Genomic DNA, 24,644 nt, shown 5'->3' with positions numbered 1-24,644 from the left:
CAAAACCTGTTCGGTTCTCTCTAAAAATCTCAAACTAATGCACTTGGTGTCGTGGAAATTCTACTCATTATTGATCCAGAGTGGATTCCAATGTATCGTTAGCAGAGTAGCAACTTAAACACGTTGCAGGATTCCCCCCCAAATAGACCAGAGGCCATTGTATTTCATCCAGCAGAGCTTTACTGCTACTGAAGGCAAATGAGCATAAAGGTCACAAATCCAATACATTCAGGATTGGCCCTGACATAAGATATCCAGTTGCAGCAGACATAACCTTACAATAATTTATAATAAGTTTAAACACTAAGCATACTATGTACAGAACACCACAAAAAGAGATAGAAAGAGAACGTGAAACCCTGGCTCCTTCTGGCCTTATTATTATAGTCAGCATGACCTTGACTGAACAAGATAACCGTACCAGTTCAAACCAGCTGTACTCAGCTTATCTGAAGGAATAACCCAAACATCATGGACCTTCTGCTTGTTTCTTTCACACAGATAAGCTTCCAGAACCCTCTTGAACTAAGTAGAATAGGAAAGATCTCTGCACATCAGATCAATACGTTCTGTACTAAGAAATGCAAACTGGCACTTGGACTATTTTAATGACACAGAGTACTTTTTGGTTACATGAAAGTCTCGGGGATTCTGACAGTATCCCTCAACACTATACAATGCTTGCAGGATTCAGTGGTTACAACCCTGGAACCTGCAATGGAGTACAGATCGGAGATGATGTATCATTTGGCAAAATGAGTGACCAAATTAAAGTTAGGGGATTTTTTTGTCATTCCAGAAAGGAAAATGTGGAATGTCCATTCTCTTTCCCCTGTACAGTGGTGCCTCGCAAGACGAAAATAATTCGTTCCGCGAGTCTTTTCGTCTTGCGATGTTTTTCGTCTTGCGAAGCACGGTCCGTCGCAACTGCGCCTCTTCAAGCGGCTTTAAGGAAAAAGCGCAAGACGTTTTCGTCTTGCAAAGCAAGCCCATAGGGAAATTCGTCTAGCGAAGCAAGGCAAAACCGAAAAACCCTTTAGTCTAGCGAGTTTTTCGTCTTTCGAGGCATTCGTTTTGCGGGGCACCACTGTACTTCCTTGCTTAGACTTGGTCCACACATCTACCAGAGTGAGGTGTATCAGTACTTTGAACGGTCTGTAAATGATTCCATACTGGAAAAAGTCTGTAATGTTTTCTGGATGTTTTAAGAGCATGGAATTAGCAGTAAATTAGTCTCTTACGAATTTCATGGATTTGATTTTTTGTTGTTGCTGTTTTGCATAAATACTTTAGCTTAATATTTTTTTTTAAAAAACACAAATTTATATTCAGTAGCTTGAGTGTTTATTTTCACCTTTTTTTCTCAGTGCCAGGAATATGTTTTCATCCATATTTGAAGTGTTATGGTCATATGTTGAAATTATATCAATTTGTTTGATTGTGACATGTAAGTAAAGGTATAATCATAGTTAATTTAAAATGATCTTGGGTTGTGCAAAGTGGTTAGCGTTAGAAGGCGATTCAGGCTGGCATGTAAAGGAGATTCAGATTGGCAGCCGACTTGCTTTTCCAGTGTACGACCTCTTCTTATTAAGAGCAGCAATAAAGGGCCCATACTAATAGCCTGATTATTATTAATATATGCTGTCTGCTACTGACCCACTTTGTTTAGAATGTGCATTGGATATGAAGCGCCAAACACTGAAGAGTTGTAGATTTAAAAAATTCAGTTTGAAAGATGCCCTACCATTGTACATTTTAATAAGAGTTAACAGAAAAAGGTCTCTGCACGTTGCCAGGAGCAATATAGTAAAAGTCCTAAGTGCTAGTCTTCTTATTGTCATGTAGAGGAATTGTTAATCTGGTCACTGAAAATTAATTTTCCTAGGATGGACAGGAAAGCAGATGGGCTTGTTTAAAGCCTGCATACTGATTGAGTCAATTTTTGGAAGGGAGAAAAATGTAAATGATACTGTAGGACTTTTAAAAAAGGATGTTTGAATTTGTTTTCTGATGTGAGATACTATGCAACAGCATAGCGTTAGTAGTATGTGTGTCACTCCCCCTGCCTCTTTACAACTATATTGTTTTACTGATGTGGTGAGATGGCTGGAGTACAGTCAGTATTTCTTGTGTTTATGCATATTTTTTTTAAATGTAGCCTGTGGCTGTTGTTCAGTACTCTTAAAACAGAAAGTTGAGCTAGTTGATTCTTCTCTGAAATGCAACCACTCCTTTAATTATGAAACGCCATGTCTTCTGTAACATTTCTCCTTCAGCTTTTTCAGCAGCAAAAACTGCTGATCTTTTGCTTTTAGTTTTATAGCCAAGAGAGAAACTGCAACAACACGCAACCCAAACTGTCCTATGGTCTGCCCAGCAACAGTTGCTATTAATACACTCCATAGCATTAAACTGTTATTTACAGATGCTGTTAGAAATGAACCCAGCCATATAGTTAACAACATTCACTTGCTTACCTTCTCTTTTTTACGGATTCCCCCCCAGGGTCTTATTATGAGCCTTTTAAGAAAGATAAAAGCAACTCCGGGCTAAATATTGGCACGAGGAGCTTGTATTAAATGTTTCTTTGAAATGGTAACAAACAAACAACATATCTCAACCATTTCAAGGTGGGGACAAAGTTAATGGGAAGGTATCTTAAAAAGCAGAGACATCACCTTGCCAACAAAGGTCCGTATAGTTAAAGCTATGGTTTTCCCAGTAGTGATGTATGGAAGTGAGAGCTGGACCATCAAGAAGGCTGATAGCCAAAGAATTGATGCTTTTGAATTATGGTGCTGGAGGAGACTCTTGAGAGTCCCGTGGACTGCAAGAAGATCAAACCTATCCATTCTTAAGGAAATCAGCCCTGAGTGCTCACTGGAAGGACAGATCCTGAAGCTGAGGCTCTAATACTTTGGCCACCTCGTGAGAAGAGAAGACTCCCTGGAAAAGACCCTGATGCTGGGAAAGATGGAGGGCACAAGGAGAAGGGGACGACAGAGGAAGAGATGGTTGGACAGTGTTCTCGAAGCTACCAGCATGAGTTTGACCAAACTGCGGGAGGCAGTGGAAGACAGGAGTGCCTGGCGTGCTCTGGTCCATGGGGTCACGAAGAGTCCGACACGACTAAACGACTAAACAACAACAACCAAGCTTGAAAGTGTTCACTATATGCCTTTAAAATGTTTTTTCCTTCTCTCTCTCTCTTTGTAAGAACAGTTAAAACATTGGAGGGCCTGGCTTGGCAAGCCTGGCTATATCACACTCAGGGTCTGTCTGAAGATGTCATGGCACGGCATGGCTGTTTCCAAGTCAGACAATTTCTCGTTTCCCTTCATTTTTATACCCCTTTGACCTTTATGAAAGAATTTTGTTGCATCTCCTAGCTATGTCTGTGTTTATAGACTGTGATCTTTTGGCTGTACTGACTTAAATGGTACTTCCCAAATATGCTGTATAGACAACTGTCTTTTTAGCTTTGCCATTCTTCAGTGTTTTTACTCTACAGAACAAACATTAGAACAAAGGGCACCATTCTACTCATAGTTCTTCTGATTCTATCCGGGAGCATACCCTTAGCAAAGTCATTCTATTTTGCTGTCATGGCAAGCGTTTGGTACAGGACTATTAATATTTAAGCATCAACAATCAGTCATAAATGAGAAATAGTCACCATCTAATGGACACCAGGCTTTCCAAAGTGTCAGTTTCAGAGACTGTATTTAGGTAATCAATATATCCTGAAAAGTATAAAGGTGGCTCGGATTAACATCCTTTAAAATCCTTGAAAGCGAGGCCATTGCAAAACACACAAAAATGACTGGAATGTTAAATGGCCAATGTGTTAACTGGTTAACGTGTTTGTTGTAAAGAAGATGTACCACAGAGCAAGACCACAAATTAAATATATATATATTTTTAAAAAATCATAATTGTAAGATGAAAAATTGAACCCTGAATTGAGCTAGTCTGCTCCACAGGCCATAAAGGGAAAAAAACCTAATTTGTTCTGAAGTAGAATCCCATTGCTTGTTGGGGAGCAATGCTTTGTGGTAGCCCAGTCAACATTTTGTTGACCACTGTGAGAAGAATGTTAGACTTGAGTTAGATCCTACAGCAATTGTCTTATAATGTGTCTACAGTGGTACCTTGGATTACATACGCTTCAGGTTACATATGCTTCAGGTTACAGACTCTGCTAACCGAGAAATAGTACCTCGGGTTAAGAACTTTGCTTCAGGATGAGAACAGAAATTGTACTCCTGTGGCGGCAGTGGGAGGCCCCATTAGCTAAAATGGTGCTTCAGGTTAAGAACAGTTTCAGGTTAAGAACGGACCTCCGGAACGAATTAAGTACTTAACCCGAGGTACCACTGTATTGATTACAGTGGAGCCTATTTTAAGAAAAATATACTTAAAACATTGGTGTGCATTAATGATTTAGCATCACATCACTAGTTCTGGCAGGTTCTTCATCATGGCTCAGTCTTCCATTGTCTTAAAATTTGAAATATAACATTTCCCAGTAGACCTTAGGCCTTCTGGGATAATCATGTCCCTACTTTTGTATTTTCATATGGCTATCATATCTCTACTGTCATTATGAATTAGGGCTCATATCCCCTGATAAACAAACCATAGTTCTGAAATACACACAAAAATGACTCAAAGTTCTGTAAATAAGATGGGAAGATGCCTGTCTTTAAAGTATATAGTCTTCAGCCTCTGTTCATAAGGTTCTTCCAGGAACATTGACGTTATTTATAGTAATGTTACTGCTTATAGTAATAAATGTGTTCACAGGACCAATATTTTAAATGAAAATACAAGCTTTGGGACACTGATACACAAAATATTGGAAGACTTGGATTATATTCCAAACAAAAAGTGGTAGAGTTCAACCTCATTGATATGAATGACCCAGGGGCATTCATAATATTGATGACAGATGTTTAAACAAAGTTGAGTGCTGTTGAAATAGATGTACTTTCTTATGGAACTGAATGGTTAGACGTGTTGGAGGACCTATCATGGATTAGATTAAATGGGAGATTGGAGTTAACACATTTCTTACAAAATTGCTGCTGATTTTACTTTCCACAGCCTTGTGGAAGAAAATGTGATGAGTCCAAATGCCCAGTAAGGTACCAAATCAAAGCAACCTTAGCTGCTTGGTGTTGAGCCTTGGGATATAGCTGTGATTTCTTATAATAAAGTAAGCAACGGATGTGATGTCTTGGCTCAACATCAACACTTTTAAACCCATGTGACTGGGGGCTTTTCTAGAGCTTCATTAAAGGTAAAGGGACCCCTGACCATTAGGTCCAGTTGTGGCCGACTCTGGGGTTGCGGCGCTCATCTTGCTATATTGGCCGAGGGAGCTGGCGTACAGCTTCTGGGTCGTGTGGCCAGCATGACTAAGCCGCTTCTGGCGAACCAGAGCAGTGCACGGAAACACCGTTTACCTTCCCGCTGGAGCGGTCCCTATTTATCTACTCGCACTTTGACGTGCTTTTGAACTGCTAGGTGGGCAGGAGCTGGGACTGAACAATGGGAGCTCACCCCGTCGCGGGGATTCGAACTGCCAACCTTCTGATCGGCAAGTCCTAGGCTCTGTGGTTTGACCCACAGCGTCACCCGTGTCCCTTCATTAGCCTGAAACAAATTTCATTAGCCTGAAACAAAATTCTCCCCTCTGAGAACAATCTAAGCTGGTTTGGGGAATTTTGTTGATGATGATGTAGAAGAAGCTGATTCTATTTTATGGGAAAGTGTTATTGAAGATATGGACCAATCTGTGTCTTGCATATTGTATTCTGATCCTTTGAATATGGTGACATTAGTTTGAGTACATGAAATATTATTAGTAAGTGTAACACTGATTGGTTCAAAAGTTTTTGCTCACCTGGTAAACCTACACCTGATAAAGGTCATTGTTCAAGGGCGGTCCTAATATATTATTATGTACATCACTTCATCCATTTTTAACCGCTATTGTAGCAGCACTGAGAAGCTAGAGACTGACCGTGGGACCTGCAGCGTCTTCTTGCATAGGTTGGAAGGAGGGAAATGTGGATTGCCAAAGCCAAATGGTGTTACTGGATCTGACCTTCAGAACCTGAGTGTTATGACGAAGGGCCCAGAGTCAGATTGGGGTGTGTGTGTGTGTGTCTTGATGGGAGACGCTGGATCTTTTGCTATTGCTGCCTCCTTTAGCAGTGAATCATCTCCACTTTCTCCGTAATTTTATACCCTTCTGTCATGTTGCCTCTTCCTTGCCTTTCCTCTAAACTAAAACAGCTATGTTGTTGAGAAATATTAACTTGCTTTTCTCATTGCCTTTCCCTCTTGTGCTGTAACTGACTTCATTACTCTGGAGTTTAGGTAGTAATGTAATTTAAAAGATGAAGTGGTATGTTGATTCATTTCTGTGATTAAAATATTACTGTACCAAACAAAATGGATTTTGACTGAGGAAGGCAGAGCTTTGCCTTTTAGCCTTTCTCTCTCAAATCTCTAGCTAATACAATGTGATTAAGGTATGTGTTATTGCATTTGATACAGTGTGCTTGGGTAGGAAAAGAAAAGTTCATTTTTAATACGTGGGATAAGATAACACTTAAGGAAAGAGTTGTTTCAATAGAAGCTCTTTCTTAATTTAATCAATGATTTTCAGTTAATAGTAAGAAGTCCGATTACAGAGCAATGCTAAGCCTTAATGATTTTCGAAAAGCAACTCTTAACATATATATTGCATTTTATGTTTGTGGCTAAGCTTTTTCCTAGTGAGCTTTTAAATCATAGTGGCATATCTGCACACACAGGCATTTTTATACACACACACACACACACACACACACACACACACACAAACAGCAGTAAATGAATTCTCTATTCTGATTGGCATGTAGTTGGTAACCTAATTCGTTCAATGTGTTCTGTTTGAGAATGTAAAAAAGCAGAAATACTGTGCCAGATAAGAGATCAGTACAGAAGGAAAGTAACTCTTGAATGGTCACAGTTTGCTCCTGGCAAAATTTCTTCAGCAGGTAAAAAGGTCAAGGAAGTCCACAAAATGTTCACATTTCTATCCATGCTGATGCAAGTAAGTATCAACTTGTAGTGTAAGGTAGTGGGTTTGGAAAAATAAAATAAAGCTGCAGTATAAAAACCAAAACAATCAAAGTTGTTTAATTATGCCCAGACTAAATCTTACTATAGAGTTCCATAACAGATAAAGACAGCTTCTGTTTTTGTCCCATTAATTGGATGAAATTGCAATGGGCTCTGTTCCCATTGAAATAAATGGGGCAAGTCCCATTTAATTTCAGTAGTAACTAAGTGCAGCTAACTAGTGTGATCAAGGAACAGATCCTGGCCTATGAAATATTTATTATTATTATTATTATTATTATTATTATTATTATTATTATTATTATTATTAGGGTTCCCATCGAGGAAGGGAGAGGATTTCCATTCTCTCGTCTATGTGGAAAACACTATGCTATTAAGGTTTTCTCTAACCTTCCCACTCCTTGCATCTGAAAAGAGGTCAGTTAGGCAGCCAGCTGCTTCACGCCATACCTCCACTTGCTCTTCAAAGTGCTGACAGTGACGATACTTCAAGCCATCTAGTCAGATTTGTGATTTTGTGGACAGGGCTAGAAGTGCAGCCAGGTATCTTGATATAAGGTACTGCATAATCTGTGCAATCTAAAAGAAAGCTTCACAAGCTGTATTTTAGCTGAACTCGTGTTTATTTTCATGGGATTAAATAGTATATTGGGCAGGTAACACTGTGAAATCCCAATATTATTAAATAATAAATGTTGTTTTTACTCCACATAGCATTAGACTCTTAAAAAGTAAAGGGTATATACTAGGCTTCCATTAGTTTCTACCAACAAACTATTGAAAATTCTGACTGCTTCTTTTGCAGCAAGAGCTATTTTGCAGCTTATTCACAAGCCAACCTGTCTCTCCATCTGCCTTCTTAGATGTGCCTGACATTAATTTGCCATGTTAGTGCCTTTTTTTTTTAAAGGTAGCTTTTAGTTTTAAAACTTGACATCTGTCAGTATTATGCCAGTTTTACTTAGAACTGAGATGACTTTTCCATGTCAGAATATGCATGTTTGATGAGGGGTACCCTTCTGACAAACAGCTAAAATATTTCCCAAGAAAAGAAAAGGGGGAAAAAAGTTTCCTTCAGTTTTTATCCAGATCTTGAACACAGATCAGATGAAGCTGTGCAAAAGGCCATAAAGGCTGGTTTATTTTTGAAAGACTTCAGGGAGCCCTGCAAGCTTGGAGATGCTCATTCCTTCCTCAGTGCTGCTGCTGCTTGTTGTTGTTGTTTATGTCGTTTACATTTGATGTTAGCCGCTCTGAGCCCGGCTTCGGCTGGGGAGGGCAGGATATAAATAAAATTTAATATTATTATTATTATTAGTCTTGTCCGACTCTTCGTGACCCCATGGACCAGAGCACGCCAGGCACTCCTGTCTTCCACTGCCTCCCGCATTTTGGTCAAACTCATGCTGGTAGCTTCGAGAACACTGTCCAACCATCTCGTCCTCTGTCGTCCCCTTCTCCTTGTGCCCTCCATCTGTCCCAACATCAGGGTCTTTTCCAGGAAGTCTTCTCTTCTCATGAGGTGGCCAAAGTATTGGAGCCTCAGCTTCACGATCTGTCCTTCCAGTGAGCACTCAGGGCTGATTTCCTTAAGAATGGATAGGTTTGATCTTCTTGCAGTCCACGGGACTCTCAAGAGTCTCCTCCAGCACCATAATTCAAAAGCATCAATTCTTCGGCGATCAGCCTTCTTTATGGTCCAGCTCTCACTTCCATACATCACTACTGGGAAAACCATAGGTTTTACTATATGGACCTTTGTTGGCAAGGTGATGTCTCTGCTTTTTAAGATGCTGTCTAGGTTTGTCATTGCTTTTCTCCCAAGAAGCAGGCGTCTTTTAATTTCATGACTGCTGTCACCATCTGCAGTGATCATGGAGCCCAAGAAAGTAAAATCTCTCACTGCCTCCATTTCTTCCCCTTCTATTTGCCAGGAGGTGATGGGACCAGTGGCCATGATCTTCGTTTTTTTGATGTTGAGCTTCAAACCATATTTTGCGCTCACCTCTTTCACCCTCATTAAAAGGTTCTTTAATTCCTCCTCACTTTCTGCCATCAAGGTGGCGTCATCTGCATATCTGAGGTTGTTGATATTTCTTCCGGCAATCTTATTTAGAGCCAAATCATGGATTGGCTCCGCCTTACATTTGAACCCAGGCCTCTGGCTTGTTTCTCTCCAAACAAACCATGAATGGTAGTGCCAAGAATAAAGCTTGGTTACAGCTTGTGCTTTGTTTTGAGCCTTGAACAAAACAAACCACGAACCAAAGTTTGGGCATAACGCTAAGCCAAACCGTGGTTTGATTCTGCAGGACCTGTGAAGAGTAAAGCAGATGTGATTTTTACACACTTGCTTATCCATGGTTTGTCTTATTGTTACGTGCAAACTGGACCATTGTTTTAAGCCATGTTTTATTTTGTAAACTGGGACGCTAATTTATTGTATTTTCATCTGCTAGAAAGAATAAATTTTTATGCTGCATTTTAGTGGGGCTTTTTAACGTGGTTTTTAAATTATTACCTTGCATTTTAATACTTCTTGTTTTGTAAGCCACCCAGGGAATGTGTGTTGATGGACAACATATAAACCTTGTAGTAATACAAAAATAAAAGTAAACACAGTCAACATTACAAGTCAAGGTAGGAGTCCAGCCTTAAATATATATTTTTAGTGTTCACCATGAGTCTCATCATTCATTCATTTATTACATCTTAACAGTATTTATATGCTACCCAATACCCAAGTTCTCTGAGTAGCTTACAACAGGAATAACATTAGTTAAAAAGTAAATGAAATATGCAGCATGCTGTCAATTCCAGGTTGCCAGTCACTAATACAACTGCACAAAATGTGGCAATATTTTAAATACATAATTCTGTTTTCATATGTGTTCCCTAGAAAGGCAGGAAAAAAATTAGAACCAAGTACATACTGCTTTGTGTCAAAATGCAGACTGGAAGTTAAGAATGAATGAAATATGCAACATGAATCAGTACGAGGCTGAGTTGAAGTGTTTGGTGCTAAAGTGCTGAAATCTCTCAAGTCAGGCATGAAGAACATTTTTGGCTTATAAGGATCTAACCTCATGGGCTAAAATTGACAGGTGTACAGGGCTGCTCATTTGTCAGTCACGTGATGTCGCAATGACATCAGGCGATTGGGTGATTTGAAGTCCCAAAGTCAAGATTTCAAAGCACTGTGCACAGCTAAATCCTGCACACCTGATTCAGCAGGCTTTGGCTGTGCCATAGAGTCAGAGCCTGGATTCCCTCACCAATGCAGAATCGGAAGTGCACTTTAAGCTCGTTGGCGGCTGCAGACCCTACACCTGGTGTCACATATAATGTCATTTATGGGTCAGGTGACCGTGGTTTAGGTAAAAGGGGCCAAAATTGAACCGCTGGAGGTTCCTCACTCCTCTCTTAAATAATATTTCCCTTGCATCATCAGTAGATTATTTTTTTCAAGACCAACTTCAACAGTTTACGTTTTGATGTGTCGTGAGCTATGTTGTAAAGGTAAAGGGACCCCTGACCATTAGGTCCAGTCGTGGCTGACTCTGGGGTTGCGGCGCTCATCTCGCTTTATTGGCTGAGGGAGCCAGCGTACAGCTTCCAGGTCACGTGGCCAGCATGACTAAGCCGCTTCTGGCGAACCACAGCAGCGCATGGAAACACTGTTTACCTTCCCGCCGGAGCGGTACCTATTTATCTACTTGCACTTTGACGTGCTTTCGAACTGCTAGGTTGGCAGGAGCAGGAAACAAGCAAAGGGAGCTCACCCCGTTGCGGGGATTCGAACCTCCGACCTTCTGATCGGCAAGCCCTAGGCTCTGTGGTTTAACCCACAGTGCTACCCACGTCCCTTGAGCTATGTTGTACTGTTGTTTTAATGTTGTAATTGCTTTTTTTCTTTTTTCTTTTACTTTGGTTATCAATTGATCCAGGACTTCTTTTTAGTGGAAAGCAATGTAGAAAATGTAATATACCTAAACCCTTTAAAGTATAAGAAGTTCTGAATGTTGATGATGGGTGCCAAGGATATTACATTTAAAACAAAAATTAAAGTATAGCAAAATTTCCAGTCAGCGGTACTCTTTCACATCATTGTTATATACTTATTTGTTGAATGGTTTAAAAGATACACACAAAAGTACATTGAGGCTTTTCTTCTGTGACTTTCTGTGAACAGTTTTGGGCAACGTGGGGTCTGCGCTAACCAGTGCCAAATCTCGACTGACAGTTGAGCAAAGCGTCCAAGTTTTGTTTGTATAGCGTGAAGAGCAAACTTCCAGTAATATTTTCTAACGTTTGTGTGTGTTTGCTTTTCAGAATTGTGTGTTAGTAGCATTGATTCAGTTTGCAGGTGATAAACTAGGAGGTTGAGACACTACAGTAAGTTGTTGTTTAGAAATGGGTCCCTCTTCTGTTGCTCTCTGTTTCAAGGCCGACAGAACATTTTACAAATCTTTCTCTTTCCTTTTAGCGTATTATGGCGTGTGTTTTTTATAGAGAGAGGAGCAGCGGGAATCATGGCAGAAAGAACTCCTTTTCCAGGACTTCTATTTTTTTATTCACTACCCAATTCCCAGCATTGCTTTGTTCCCTCCACTAGAGCTAAGACTAGTCTCTCATACAAATTACTGGTCCTTTGTAAGTTTCCCCAGATTGCTAGAATAGGGGCTTTTTCTACTGAAGAGAGGAGGCGGCGCTGAGGTAGACATGCTGGCCCCAGTGATTTTATGGCTGTTAATAGCCACTTTTAAGGGTATGCATTGGGCAGTGTGTTTGCTTATGAAAATTCAGTATGCCAGGCCCAAGTTCCCTGAAATAGTTGGGCCGGTGGTCAAATCCAATCCTTGTAGTTCCTGTTTTTCTTTCCTGCCTTGAACCGAAGATGCATATAAAGCACATCTTAAACCACTTGGGGGGAAAGAAGTGTCATTTTAATTTGTTTAATCTTTTGGTCTGGCATGGTCACAACTGATTTTATACACCCGTTATAATAATAAATCACTTTACAGAAGGTCCAAGTCTAACCTTTGTACACATCTCATTCAGAAACTCTTATCTGTTATAAAATAAAGGTTATGCGAGTGGGTATTTTAGCAGTATCCAGTGTGTGAGAATGTCCTTGGGACCTACTTAGTTGCTTGTTCCTCCTCTTGCTTCAAACATAGCTGAAGAAACCTTTTTATTGTTTTTAACCTTTCTGGAAAGCCAGAGTTCATTCTGAGCTCCCCTGACTTTCTTCCTGTAACTGTTGGGGATGGGGACGGGTTGGGGGGGGGCAGGCCAGCTCCTTATACTGGCTGTGGCAAGTGATGTATTTAATGTATGTGTCATGTTACATCCATGTCTGAATAGGCAAGAAAAATACTATATCAAAGGAAAAGGATTACCTTTTACAATATTTTGCTTAGCATTCTGAAAAGCTCCAAAAAATTTCCACCTTAAATCAACATACATTTTGCATTATCCTTGTTTAATGTGGATATACCAAGTAAGCTTATTTTAAAGAGCACCACCCCACAGTTTGGAACCCCAAGGTAAATGAATGGTTTATTAATGTTTAGTATGAGGTAGTCTGGGCACTAAAATCAGAGTCTTTAGCCTTCAGAAATTATTTCCTTTTAGGTAACTTGATCAACAATGTCTACTGAAAGATTAGCTGCTAATGCAGTAGTTTTACCCGAAAAAAAGTACACTGGAGTGAGTACAATTTTCAGTGCAACCTTCAAGCAAACTGAATGGGGTTCTTGTCCCAATTTGTACCTTAATATATCTCTTAATTGGGCTGGAGTGTACTTTGTGTGTATGCGTGTGTTTGCTATCAATTTGTTTCCTGCACCTCCTTCCGTAGTCGGTTGTGCCAAGAAGAAATTCTTTCATACAGATCGATAAAGCAGCACACCAGGATCAATACAACAGTGACAGCTTTTCTACAGGGATAGTTGGGCCACTGTGGGATAGAGAACAGTGTGCTGCACCTGGGCTGGGGAGACATGAAGTGTACTTTTGGACAGGTCATTCCCTCGTGGCCTAACCCACCTGCCAGAGTTACCTAGTTACGCTGCATCTCTATGTCCTTCTTCAGCTCTGGACGGGATGCAAGTGTGATAGAAAACAGTGCTATGTAACTGGAAGCAAATGCAGAGGCACAATCAGTGTAGGAAGACATCACTTGCATGCTTTTTTGACTCAAGTAGACCATCAGGTTGGATATACATATGGAAAAAACAACAATGCCTAAAACAATGTATTTAACGCCACCTTCAAACCACCACAGGCTTACTAATACACAGAGCTGTTATCTGTTTCATCCACTGTGTCCTTTTTCCTTTTCTTTTTAGTTTACCACTGCTTTGAAGCAGCTTGGTTAATCGTTAACTTTGACTACGACGACTGCGTGAATGGCTATAGCAATCTCAGCATGAAAAGTTCAAAACTGTTAGATTAATTTGAGGTATTAACTCTGAGCTGATGTACTTGCTTTTAACGGCTCTGCGAGTTCAGTCACATTCACTGCCTGCACAGTCTCCCTGCAATGGAATTTGCCAGCACTTGAAAGGACTACTGAGGAAGTTGAAATGTAATCTTGTATTTAAAAAGAAAAGCACAGCAATGAAATAATTTTCTTCCTTTGCATCTACTTTTGTTATGACTTGGAGAACAACTTCCAGAGGAACAAATGAAGTTGCAGACCAAAAAACATCATTTCTCTCTCTCCATAATGTAAATATGTATGTACTGTGAACATCTGTAGGAGTTTGTTGGAGTATTCTGCTCTTTTATGTCCCAAACTGCTGGAGTTAAAACTTTAAGAGTCACGATGCTTGAAGGAAGTGTTGCGGGTAACATCACATTATATGGGCTGACTCTTTTCTTCTCTTTCACAGAACATGGAGAAAGTGTTTGTGGAATTCAGTCATCAAGAGCTGTTTGAGTTCTATAACAAGGTCTGTACTGGTGCTTTTACAGACTTCCTAACATTTTGATAACCTTTCTTTTACCTTTAATAAGTCTTTATTACCAGTCCTTTGGTTCTAGCTGTTTTTGGTTTGCGCTTTCCTTGTAAACATGTAATAGCTTCATCCCCCAAAGCACTGCATCTCTGAGTTATGTCTCCTATAAAGCACTAACTGAATGCAGGTTTCACATTTGCCGCTGAAGTGCTTTCGAACAAGGTGGTGCTTGCTATACCCTTTTAAATCTACAAACTTAACAAAAGGACAAGAGACTTTCAGTATAGCATATCTTTATTTGTGCTTATAAACATGGTGAACTCACCCAGTCAGAATAAACATTTATATAGATTGCAGATTTGCAGGAATTAATTTCGTGGGGAAACGCATTCAGGATATATTTAATTTGCATAGTTTATTATTTCTCTTCTACTTTCCATGTTTCTAAACATTTTTCTTTTTTCTTTTCTGTTAAATAGTTGGAGACTATACAAGCACAGCTGGATTCTCTTACGTGATACTGTGTGAAGACTTAATTTCTCCCACCACATTCCTCTCACTTCAATATTGAAGATAACTTGGCTGGCAGTGTTTGCTGAAATACTTAGTTGGCTGTTGTCAATAAATGGCTTATCTCTTCTTTGGCCAGTAACTTAAATTAAATCATTGATAGGAAAACTGAAGTTCTAATTGACTTCATCTCCTCAGAGTTCCCAGTGTTCAAGAACATGTATCATTGAAGGGCAGAGTATGGCTACCTTGTTTTGCCGTTCTTTGAATTACTTTAAAATGTATTGTGCTTGTTTTGGTTTTGGTTACGTTTTTGCAGAGAAGATGGTAACTTAAATATTGGTGGTCCATAAATGAAATGTGTATTGTTATTGTTTTATAAGACTGTAACCTATTCAAAAATTCTATTTTTAGTGGGGAAACTCCTCAGACTAGATGGATGAAGGTCTTGCTTACCTTCTTACCAAACTAACAATGAATCCAAGTATAGTCCACATAAGCTTTTGAACCCTGCATATGCAGATCCCAGTCAGGGATAGTCCCTGCCTCTCCTAGTTTATAATCAAAATTAAGAAATCTAGAAATTTTAAGGACAGATTTAGTTTGAGGCACAATTTGGGTCAAGCACATGAGATGGCCTTTTCTTGCTTTTCTCCAAGTTTTATAGATTTGATACTCTGACAGAATTTATCTTTTTACTATGCCTATACGCCCAGCTGTTCTTCCTTCAGAATGGTCTTTTATGTGATTTCCAGGCATTCTCCCACTTAAGGCAGTAACCAGGACCAGACTCCTCAATTCTAGCTGGTATATTTCAATACCACTATTCTTTAAGAATATGCCTATTCAAGACCCTTAATTCTGCTAATGGAGATGAAATTTTTCCTTAGCTAATGAGTAATAACTATTTCCACCTGTATGCTATCATTCCCATCCTTTACCATGAGGTCCCAGGGTGGGTTGCAACTATTTAAAAATACAGTGTTTAAAAAACCAGTTAAAACAGATTACAATCAAGAGAACAGGGTGGGTCTTAAAATATATATCTCAGGTGTCAAAGGCAACAGTAAGGAGGTGTGCTTTAAGCATTTGTCAAGAATTATACAATGAAGATGACAGATACACACATGTTTGTTTGTTTTGTGTGTGTAGGGGGGAATTCTGCAATGTAGGTACTCCTGGAGTGGATCCCTTCTCCTGGAGTACCCCTTATTTCCCAGGAAAAAAAAATTCTGAAGGTGGTAGAACTACAAAGTGTCCTCTCTGCCGATGTTGGCACCCTAAACCCCTACCCAACCTGGTGGCAAGTCAGCATGTCAAAGTTCAAAGACGAGGGGTCAGTCCACACAGTCAAAGTCTAACCTGAAGCGCAGTCCCATAGAGCACCAGGCCCATCCAAGCCAAGGTCACCAACACGGGCAGTTGAGCAGACACAGCACCTCAGCTCTGCTTCCCTTTGGTACTTTGCATGCTGATTGCAGCACCTGGGCTTGATGAGGCTTGTGACCCTCACCTGTTCCAAGCCTACTGCAGCTGAGGAATCACACCTCTCTTCCCAAAGCTAGCAAGCCTCCAGCTAGTGAGCTGGGCTGTGGGCCCTGACCTGCCTCAGTCTCCTGGATCGCCTCTCCTGCTGCCCCCTATGCCTTAGAGCCTGCCATGTTCATGGAGAAAGGGGTCCTTCTGGCTCTGGTGAGGGGTCCTGCTGCTCTGGTTCCTGTGCACCAACCTTCATCCCCATGCCATTCTCCATCACCCCGTGAGTACTTCTTTCCGAATTCTCTGTCTGTCCTGGTGTGTCCCAGTCCCAGCTACACCCCTTGCCGGGATCCCCTTCCTCCTCCCTGTTGTCTTACCAGTTCATCTTTTAGACGCATGGGGCTTGTTGCTGTAACCGCTAATGGTTTGCTGGTCTGGGAAGAAATAAGATGCTTGTATGGTATATACAAGCAGGGACAGGGACCCTGTATGAGCAGGGACAGGGACCTTTTTCTAGCCTATGAGCTGCCTGCTCTTTTGGGCAGCCTGCCATGGACCATGTGCGTTTGGTGGGTATGGCAAGACACAAAAGCGGCCAGAGCAATAAATGTAAATTTCACCTTTGTGCAGCTTGGTTTCTACGCACCCACCCTCTCGATCCTCCATGCAGGCAGGCAAGAGGCATTACCAAGCATTGAAGGACACATTCAAACCGGGCAAAAAGGACTCGGGGTGCAAATAGAACCAGTGAGCAGTGTGGCTTGGGGGCGTACCAAGGGCTTGGTAGAAAGGCAGAGAGGGCCACATTTCCCCAGGCCTGAGGTTCCCTATTGCAACGCATGCAAGAAACAAGGAAGGAGCAAAGCTGGACTCAAATCTCCATCCCAACATGCAGAGATTTCTCAGGTTTGTAGAGAATTTTATGTGGCAAGGAGTTTACACACTCTACCCTGTGTCTGATATCTGAAGTCAAAGAGTTAAGGTTGTGTGCATCAGTCCTCACTTACTTGTTACTTACAACATAGTGGAGGGACCATTGTTGGAGGAACTGAACATGGAGGAAAGGGTTAATTTCCTTCATGAGTTTAATCCCTCCATGTATGAGATAAGCTAACAGGTTCAAGGTCAGCCAAGCCAGTTGCTATGACAGCGATCCAGTGCCAAGTGATTAAGGTATGTCCGGTCAGTGAGTCCGCCCGTGAGTCGGGAGTCTGTGTTACGTCTTGAATTGCTGGAGCAACTGAAATGCTTTCTACTTATCTGTATCTGCAAAGCCTACAAGGGGTGTGTGTGTGTGTATCACAGAATTGTAGAGTTGGAAGGTACCCTGAGGGTCTTGTCCAACCCTCTACAGTGCAGGAATCCTGCCCACAGCTGTCAACATCAGGAACTGTATTACTGAAGCCTAACCTTGAAGTCCAACTATTTTGGACCTTAAGCTGCCTCTCTGTAGTGACTGGAACTGGGGGGAACTTTCGCTGTGTGAGTATGTCGCCTTCAATTCCCAACCACCATTGCCCAATAGTAGGGCATATGTTTTCTAGGGAGAGGATTCCAGGTTCAGTCCCTGCCATCTCTGGCGAAAGGGATTAGGTAGTCAGGGAAAAGGCTTTTCAGCCTTAAACCGCAGAGAGCTGCTGTCGGTCAGAGTACGCAGTACTGGCCTGGATGGATGAACAGTCGCACCTTGGTTAAGACAGCTTCCTAGGTTCCTATTTATTAGTGCATATTAACTCCCAATCTATGCAAAACAATTTCCCTTAGAGATGGCATGGTACATTGCCATCAACCTACCATTGTCTTTTAGTAATTGATGTGAGGTTACTTGGCTAATTAAATATGATGGTAATAGCATGGCTACTGTTTTAAGTATCTAAATATGATTCAGCTCTGTAGAAGAAAGGAGGAGGATGGGACGTAATGTTGGAGAAGCAGAACAGATACTGTGTCCTACAGATACAGTGGTACCTCGGGTTACAGACGCTTCAGGGTACAGACTTCGCTAACCCAGAAATATTACCTCGGGTTAAGAACTTTGCTTCAGGATGAGAACAGAAATCGTGCTCCGGCGGCAGCAGGAGGCCCCATTAGCTAAAGTGGTGCTTCAAGTTAAGAACAGTTTCAGGTTAAGAACGGACCTCCAGAATAAATTAAGTTCTTATTCCGAGGTACCACTGTACATGGGCATTTATGACAGAGCTGAAGCAAAAAAAAAACAAAAAAGAATGTGCTGAACTGTAACTATGAATCATTTCCAGATTTTGCAATGATTTATGTTCCAGGTTCAACTTACATCTTCTGAAAAGCCATCAGCAGTGTTTTTGCATTTAGTAGGCAGCAGTATAAAATCTCAATTTACTGGTGACTTTCATTTCCTGCTAAGAGGTATATGGTTCATGATCAAAAGTAAGATAATATAACCTGAAGTCACTGAGTGGATTATATGATTCTTCTCAGTGATAAGGATGCCAGATATGTGTGCCATTTTGCGTGCTTTGTGTTGTTGTTTTTTATGTTGCGAACCACCCTGAGATCTGTGGATGAAGGGCAGTATACACATTTAATAAAAAATAAAAAATATTTAAAAAATAATACCGTAGAGCTGAAGACAATTCCATACAGTATTGATCCATAATACAACCTTCACATATTCTGCGAAGATGCTGATACTGTAATTCCCTACATTGTCCCGGCCTAACCTAATGGGTGCTGTTACTAATTTCTGCCTGACTTGAGGGCCAAAGCAGATGAGAAGCCATTCACACTACTCTCAGTTGCTTGAATGACTTAAAAGTAATTACCGGTAGCAGTCCCAAGGCTCTCCCCCCCCCCCCAAAAAAATCTGGAAGTGGATGGCAACCCAGTGTGACTATGGGGGTGGGATGGTGCTAATTCCTCTGTGCTGTGGTCAAGATAAAAAACAACTGCACAGTAAGCCTATTTCCAAAGGAAGAAAAGGCCCATTCACATCAATGGAAGCTTTTCTTCCAATGTAAATATCAGGCATGATCCTCCTGATCAGGACCACCGAAGGGGGCAAAAAGGTAATGCCCCTGTGGCGATCACACAGGGCCCCCGGACATTAGACGGTAGTTTGACCCTGTGCCACCACTGCGATTGCTTTCTTCGCTGCCACCACCCTGTTTCTCACAGGGACACACGGAGTCCAGACAGTTGTTAACATTAACAAATAATCAAGTTTATTTTTAAATGCAGGAACAATTTTTCTTGTCAGTTTCTTAGATCTTGGTTCCTAACAACTTCAAACTGATTATTCCCAACTATCTCTCTGACTCCACCTGACAATTCCTCTCACTCTCTCACAGTACAACTCTACCAACCCACACCTAATCCTCCCTCTTCCTTTTTCAACTCCCAAAATCTCAACTGACTTTCAACCCCCCCCCCACTCTAACTTTTACTCCCCCCTTGCATTCCCGCTGGCCAATCACATTCTCACTCATTTAACCCTTTCCTAATGACCCACCTAGGAGGCAAACGCCACAGCCCCCTACCAAGGTCTCAATTGGGATCTTCCTCCCCTCTGCTGCCCAGCTCCCGCTATTTTATTTTAAAGAGATATTTACACTATTTCTAATTGTATGAATGGTGCCTTGTCTGTTTTAGCCAGGACATTCGATGAAACAGTGGCATTAGTTCCAGTATTCACCGATGACCATACAATGATAACCATCTCTCTCTCTTTTTGTTTTTTCTGTGTTAAGGTGCTCTCTGAAAGATATAGGAAAAGTGGCATTATGCCTAAATGACATTTCAGTGCGATTCAGAGTGTATTTCTCTGAAGTAGGAAAGTTCAGGCTGGAATTCATTTGGATTTCTTCAGTCTATAAAAACAAGGGGGATAAGGGTTTGGATACAGTGCGGCATTTCACAATATCTCAGTTTAGACAACTTGTTTTGTTTTAGTAAAATGATTCCAGAATAGATACACAGATGGAATGGTGTTTTCCTAATATACTCCGTTAAAACAATTCAAAACATGCACACACAACCTTACTGCCTGTTATTTCTTCTGATTTCAATTGCCTCTCTTAACAAACCGTTCAGAAAACCTCCCTCAAACCATCAAATGTGTTTAATACAGGAGCTGTTTCTCCAGGTGGGCCAGGTTAGGAGAAGCTCAGCACTTCAGATAGATTGTTTTTCCATTTAAATGGATTGCAGGCCAGTTCTGGGATCACTTAGGCCAGTGTTAGCTTGCTAGTTCTCTCCTGGTGCCCTTTTCTTGGTTGTTTCCTTTGCTTAGAAATCCTGATCTTCAAGAAATCTTTTCCACCAGAGGTTTCCCTAAATTCATAGAATCAAAGAATTTTAGAGTTGACTCTACTAAGACCCCCTAGATCCCCTTTCGCATGTACTACTGGCAAACCAGGTGTCCGCCATCTTATATTTGTGCTGCTGGTTTATTCCTGCCAAAGTGCAGAACCTTACATTTGTCCCTAATCAAATTCATTTTGCTAGTTTTGGCTCAGTTCTCCAATCTGTTAAGGTCATCTTCAAACCTGTCTTTTGCGACATTGGCTATCCCTCCCAGTTTGGTGTCATCTGCAAATTTAATGTTTCCTGTTTTGCTGCCCTGTAAGAACGCGGGTGGCGCTGTGGGTTAAAACCACAGAGCCTAGGACTTGCCGATCAGAAGGTCGGCGGTTCGAATCCCCGTGATGGGGTGAGCCTCCGTTGCTCGGTCCCTGCTCCTGCCAACCTAGCAGTTCGACAGCACGTCAAAAGTGCAAGTAGATAAATAGGTACCGGTCCGGCAGGAAGGTCAACAGCGTTTCCATGCACGGCTCTGGTTCGCCAGAAGCAGCTTAGTCATGCTGGCCACATGACCCGGAAGCTGTACGCCGGCTCCCTTGGCCAATAAAGCGAGATGAGTGCCGCACCCCCAGAGTCGGCCACGACTGGACCTAATGTTCAGGGGTCCCTTTACCTTTAAGAACCAAATTGAAGCCTGCTGGAATTACAACCCATAAAATGCTGGCGTTTGGTGTCTTGGAGAGTGCAGTCTTAGACTTGTCTTTCTCTTCGGTGATCTGCTGCTTGTGAAATGAAACTAAATGAGAACTTACCAGGTTCTAGGGTAACATGTCCAAGCCATTAAGTTCTGCTGCCATATGTAACAGGATAAACTTCAAAGGTGAGAAACCAATTGGAAGAGTTTAGAAGTGTTGGGAGAACAGAAAATAAATCTGAAGAACTGGTGCTACTAAGATTAATGACAACAAAATAAGGAAGTCATATATTAAAAGGTAAAATATAAAATGCTGCACTCCGGAATGTATTAAGAATAGCGAGAGAACGTCATTGTAATATAAAATCATTCCATAACAACTCTAATAATTATTTATGGAATACCTCTGCCTGCAATTCTGTATATACTTACTAAGTGGCAAGTGTCATTTAATTCAGTAGACAGGCTTCTGAATAAAAGCATGCATGGTGTGTGCTTAAACCAAGTTAATATTTATTTTATTCTAATAAGTAATAGTATTGGTTGTGGCCAGCTGAAATGACAGAGAATAGAATCCACAGCTTGAAACCTAAGACTAAGGAGCTCAGATTATCTAGTTCAGTCTGTTGCATCTTACATGAATTTCCAGTACATGGATCTGTTCAGATATCTATCTAGGCTCATTTCCAAGCTTCCTTCCACGCAGCTTGAGTTTCAGTATCTGTCAGTCTCTTGTTGGATCGTTTACTGTTAAACTTTCCAGTGTTTTGCCATACTATTAAAATTGAACATTTTCAGTGCATTTAAAATGTATCAGATGCTTGAAGAACCTTGCAGTTTTTTCTGCACATAGTCATTTTCATTCAGTTGCATATAACTTAAGTTCTTCTCAGAGTAAACCCACTGCAATTAATGGACCTAATTAGTCATGCCTATTAATTTAAATGTATCTCATAACATATGACTTACATTGGATGCAACAAATAGTTTTTAAAAGAGCACTAGCCCCCTTTGGTAGAACCAGGTTTTCCCTTTTTTGTCACTAATTTTAAAAGGCTACCATAGACTCAAAATTATGCTCAAAGAGGAAGAGAAATCCCATGATCCATTCCTATGTTCATTTACCTGGATAAAGTCTTGCTGTGTTTAGCAAGACTTAGTCTTATGTAAGTATACGTAGGATTGAAGCCCGAGGATTCAGAAGTCTGATAGTGGAAAATCCAGTTTTCACTCCATCTATTTCAGAAACCTTCTAAAATTCAAAACATATAAAATTCAACGATCAATTAATGATAAACCAACTGTTATTTTAACACTCTATATAAAGAAAAATCACGCAGAGCTGTTACATTAGTAATTTATATATCATTTTAAATTTCCAGACTGGGACTAAGACACAATGAATGTTCAGGAAATGGTAAGCAAAACTGTCTCCCTTCTGAAAAACTCTGTGTTGGACCATTATTATTTTCCCAATTTTATAAGATGGGGAACTGAGGCTGACTTAATGAAAGCCTTCCAGTGAGCAAGTTAGTAGATAACCGGTTGGCACTGCATTATTTTTAATCCATTGGATCATAGTGCTTTCTATGATATTATAGTTAATCTGAAGCTGTGTGTGAATGCTAGTGAGTGACACACACACTTTATGATATAAGAGAGAGGAACTTTAGGGCAATGTCCTATCCACATCTAAGCTAAAAAGCTATCAGAATTCTGCCAAACGCCAAAGAGTAAACCAGCGTGGTGATTTCAAATCCCTATTTGGCTAGAAGCCTGTTTCTTGAAATGTGGCAGATTCAAAGCCGTATTATAGATCTGCTACAACCTGTGCTATTTTTATAGAAAGAAGATGTTCCGGAACTCACCTGTGAGCTGAGTTCCCCTTTGGAAAAAAAAGCCCTAGCTACAGCAATGCTTCCAGAAGACTATATCTGTCCAGTTAGAACTTCTGCAGTGAATTACTGTAGTTTCCATATGTTCTTACACACTCTGAAGATGGGGTGGGGTGGGGTGGAGTATGGCGCAGCTTGGAGGTCAGATTGGTAAGACTCATCTGACCAGCATTATTTAAAATGGCTTATTGTTCAACGAGAGAGCGAGAGAGAGAGCGAGAATGCATGTACCTGTCCATTGGAAAGGAAAAACAGCACAGTCAAGTCTTGGCATGCAGTTCCATTCTGAAAATGAGTAATTGTGGTATGAAATGACATTAGCATTTAACTCCCTGTGTTGAGGTTTTTATACAGGTAAGGTGTTGAATAGGAAAAAGAAAAGCAGACTTTACAATCCCACAGGGAAGTCATGTTTTGCTTATAAGGGATAATGAATTCATTCATTGGAGACCAGGATGCTTGTTCTGCTTGCATTCTGTGCTGAATAATCGCCTAACAAACTATGCCCATAGCCCTGCAATTTCATTTCTTTCCTAATATGTACCATAAAGCTGCTAACCTCTTCAGCAAATACACCTAGGTCGGGGAATGTCAGGTTGTACAAACACCATTTCCCACTTGTATCTTTCTTTTAAGTAGTATTGATATTTGATTTAAAAAGATATCTGAAATAATGCTGATGGATAGCACAGGTTTCTCTCCCAGATGTATTTTACAGACTGCTGAAGCAAGGCGTGGAGGGGAGAAAATGAAACACTTTGTCAATACAAGATGTGCTAAATAAACCAGCTAGAAAAAAAGAAAAGAAGAGAAAAAGATGGGGAGGGAGGATTATGCTTAAGCAAAACCAACAAGTTTCTTTAAAGCAGAGATCTTGTGAGACAAGAGGGCTGAATCTACTGAGAACTTCTCTGATACCACCCCCAGTGAAATGTATAGGAAACATGCTGAAAGCACAGCTATGATCTTGTGCAGTTCCCATTCAGTTCAATGGCACTATGCTCAAGACATTGCTGTTTTACTTAACAAACTGAGTATATCTAAGTGAGGAACGCATTCAGACAAGTTCACACAGCTATTGCTTCCAGCATTAGCTAACTTTTCCTTCTTGTTGCTGCCTTCTGTTTTGTGCATGCTTTGGTCTTGTAGTGATTCCATGCATAGTCAGGGTTGTGGGCCAACCAATAGTTAGGTTTCTAAGTAATAATTGTTGTTTAGTTGTTTAGTCGTGTCCGACTCTTCGTGACCCCATGGACCAGAGCACTCCAGGCACTCCTGTCTTCCACTGCCTCCTGCAGTTTGGTCAAACTCATGTTAGTAACTATGAGAACACTGTCCAACCATCTCGTCCTCTGTCGTCCCCTTCTCCTTGTGCCCTCCATCTTTCCCAACATCAGGGTCTTTTCCAGGGAGTCTTCTCTTCTCATGAGGTGGCCAAAGTATTGGAGCCTCAGCTTCAGGATCTGTCCTTCCAGTGAGCCCAGGTTTGAAAACAAATCAGAAACTATTTACAGAACAAAGAGGTCTGACGGCATCCCACCAACATAAAAGTGTGTTTTATGTGAGAGTAGGAAAATGGATGGACTTAGTGGTGTGACTCCAACTTTATATGCAGGAAACACAGGACTGTATCCAACTAAATCATTGAACAAAATGAAATGCCCCCCCCGTCCCCCTACTGCC

The 24,644-nt window shown here is 40.9% G+C and overlaps 1 protein-coding gene and 1 long non-coding RNA gene across 3 annotated transcripts in view; one reads left to right on the top strand and one right to left on the bottom strand.

Annotated features, from left to right (window-relative positions):
* The window catches only part of COMMD10 (COMM domain containing 10), a 59,742-nt gene extending 44,959 nt beyond the window's left edge, over positions 1-14,783 (top strand). For both annotated transcript variants that reach the window (XR_014516834.1, XM_083464670.1), the window contains 2 exons: positions 14,040-14,099; positions 14,585-14,783. Coding sequence is in view for 1 of the 2 variants with exons in the window: in XM_083464670.1 (XP_083320796.1) it covers positions 14,040-14,099; positions 14,585-14,623 (99 nt within the window). In the remaining variant the exon portion in view is untranslated. The remainder of the gene's footprint in view (positions 1-14,039; positions 14,100-14,584) is intronic.
* A 4,537-nt stretch (positions 14,784-19,320) lies between these two features.
* Positions 19,321-23,007, bottom strand: LOC310688350. Its single transcript, XR_014516882.1, has 3 exons — positions 22,935-23,007; positions 22,192-22,318; positions 19,321-19,939 (listed from the first exon to the last, which is right to left on the bottom strand). It is a non-coding gene; the product is annotated as an uncharacterized lncRNA (long non-coding RNA).
* Positions 23,008-24,644: the final 1,637 nt, after the last annotated feature.

This window comes from Podarcis liolepis, assembly GCF_965112155.1.
Source record: "Podarcis liolepis genome assembly, chromosome: 11".
NCBI lineage: Eukaryota > Metazoa > Chordata > Lepidosauria > Squamata > Lacertidae > Podarcis > Podarcis liolepis.
Note: the sequence above shows the minus strand (reverse complement) of the source record. Positions and strands in the feature narration are given on the sequence as shown.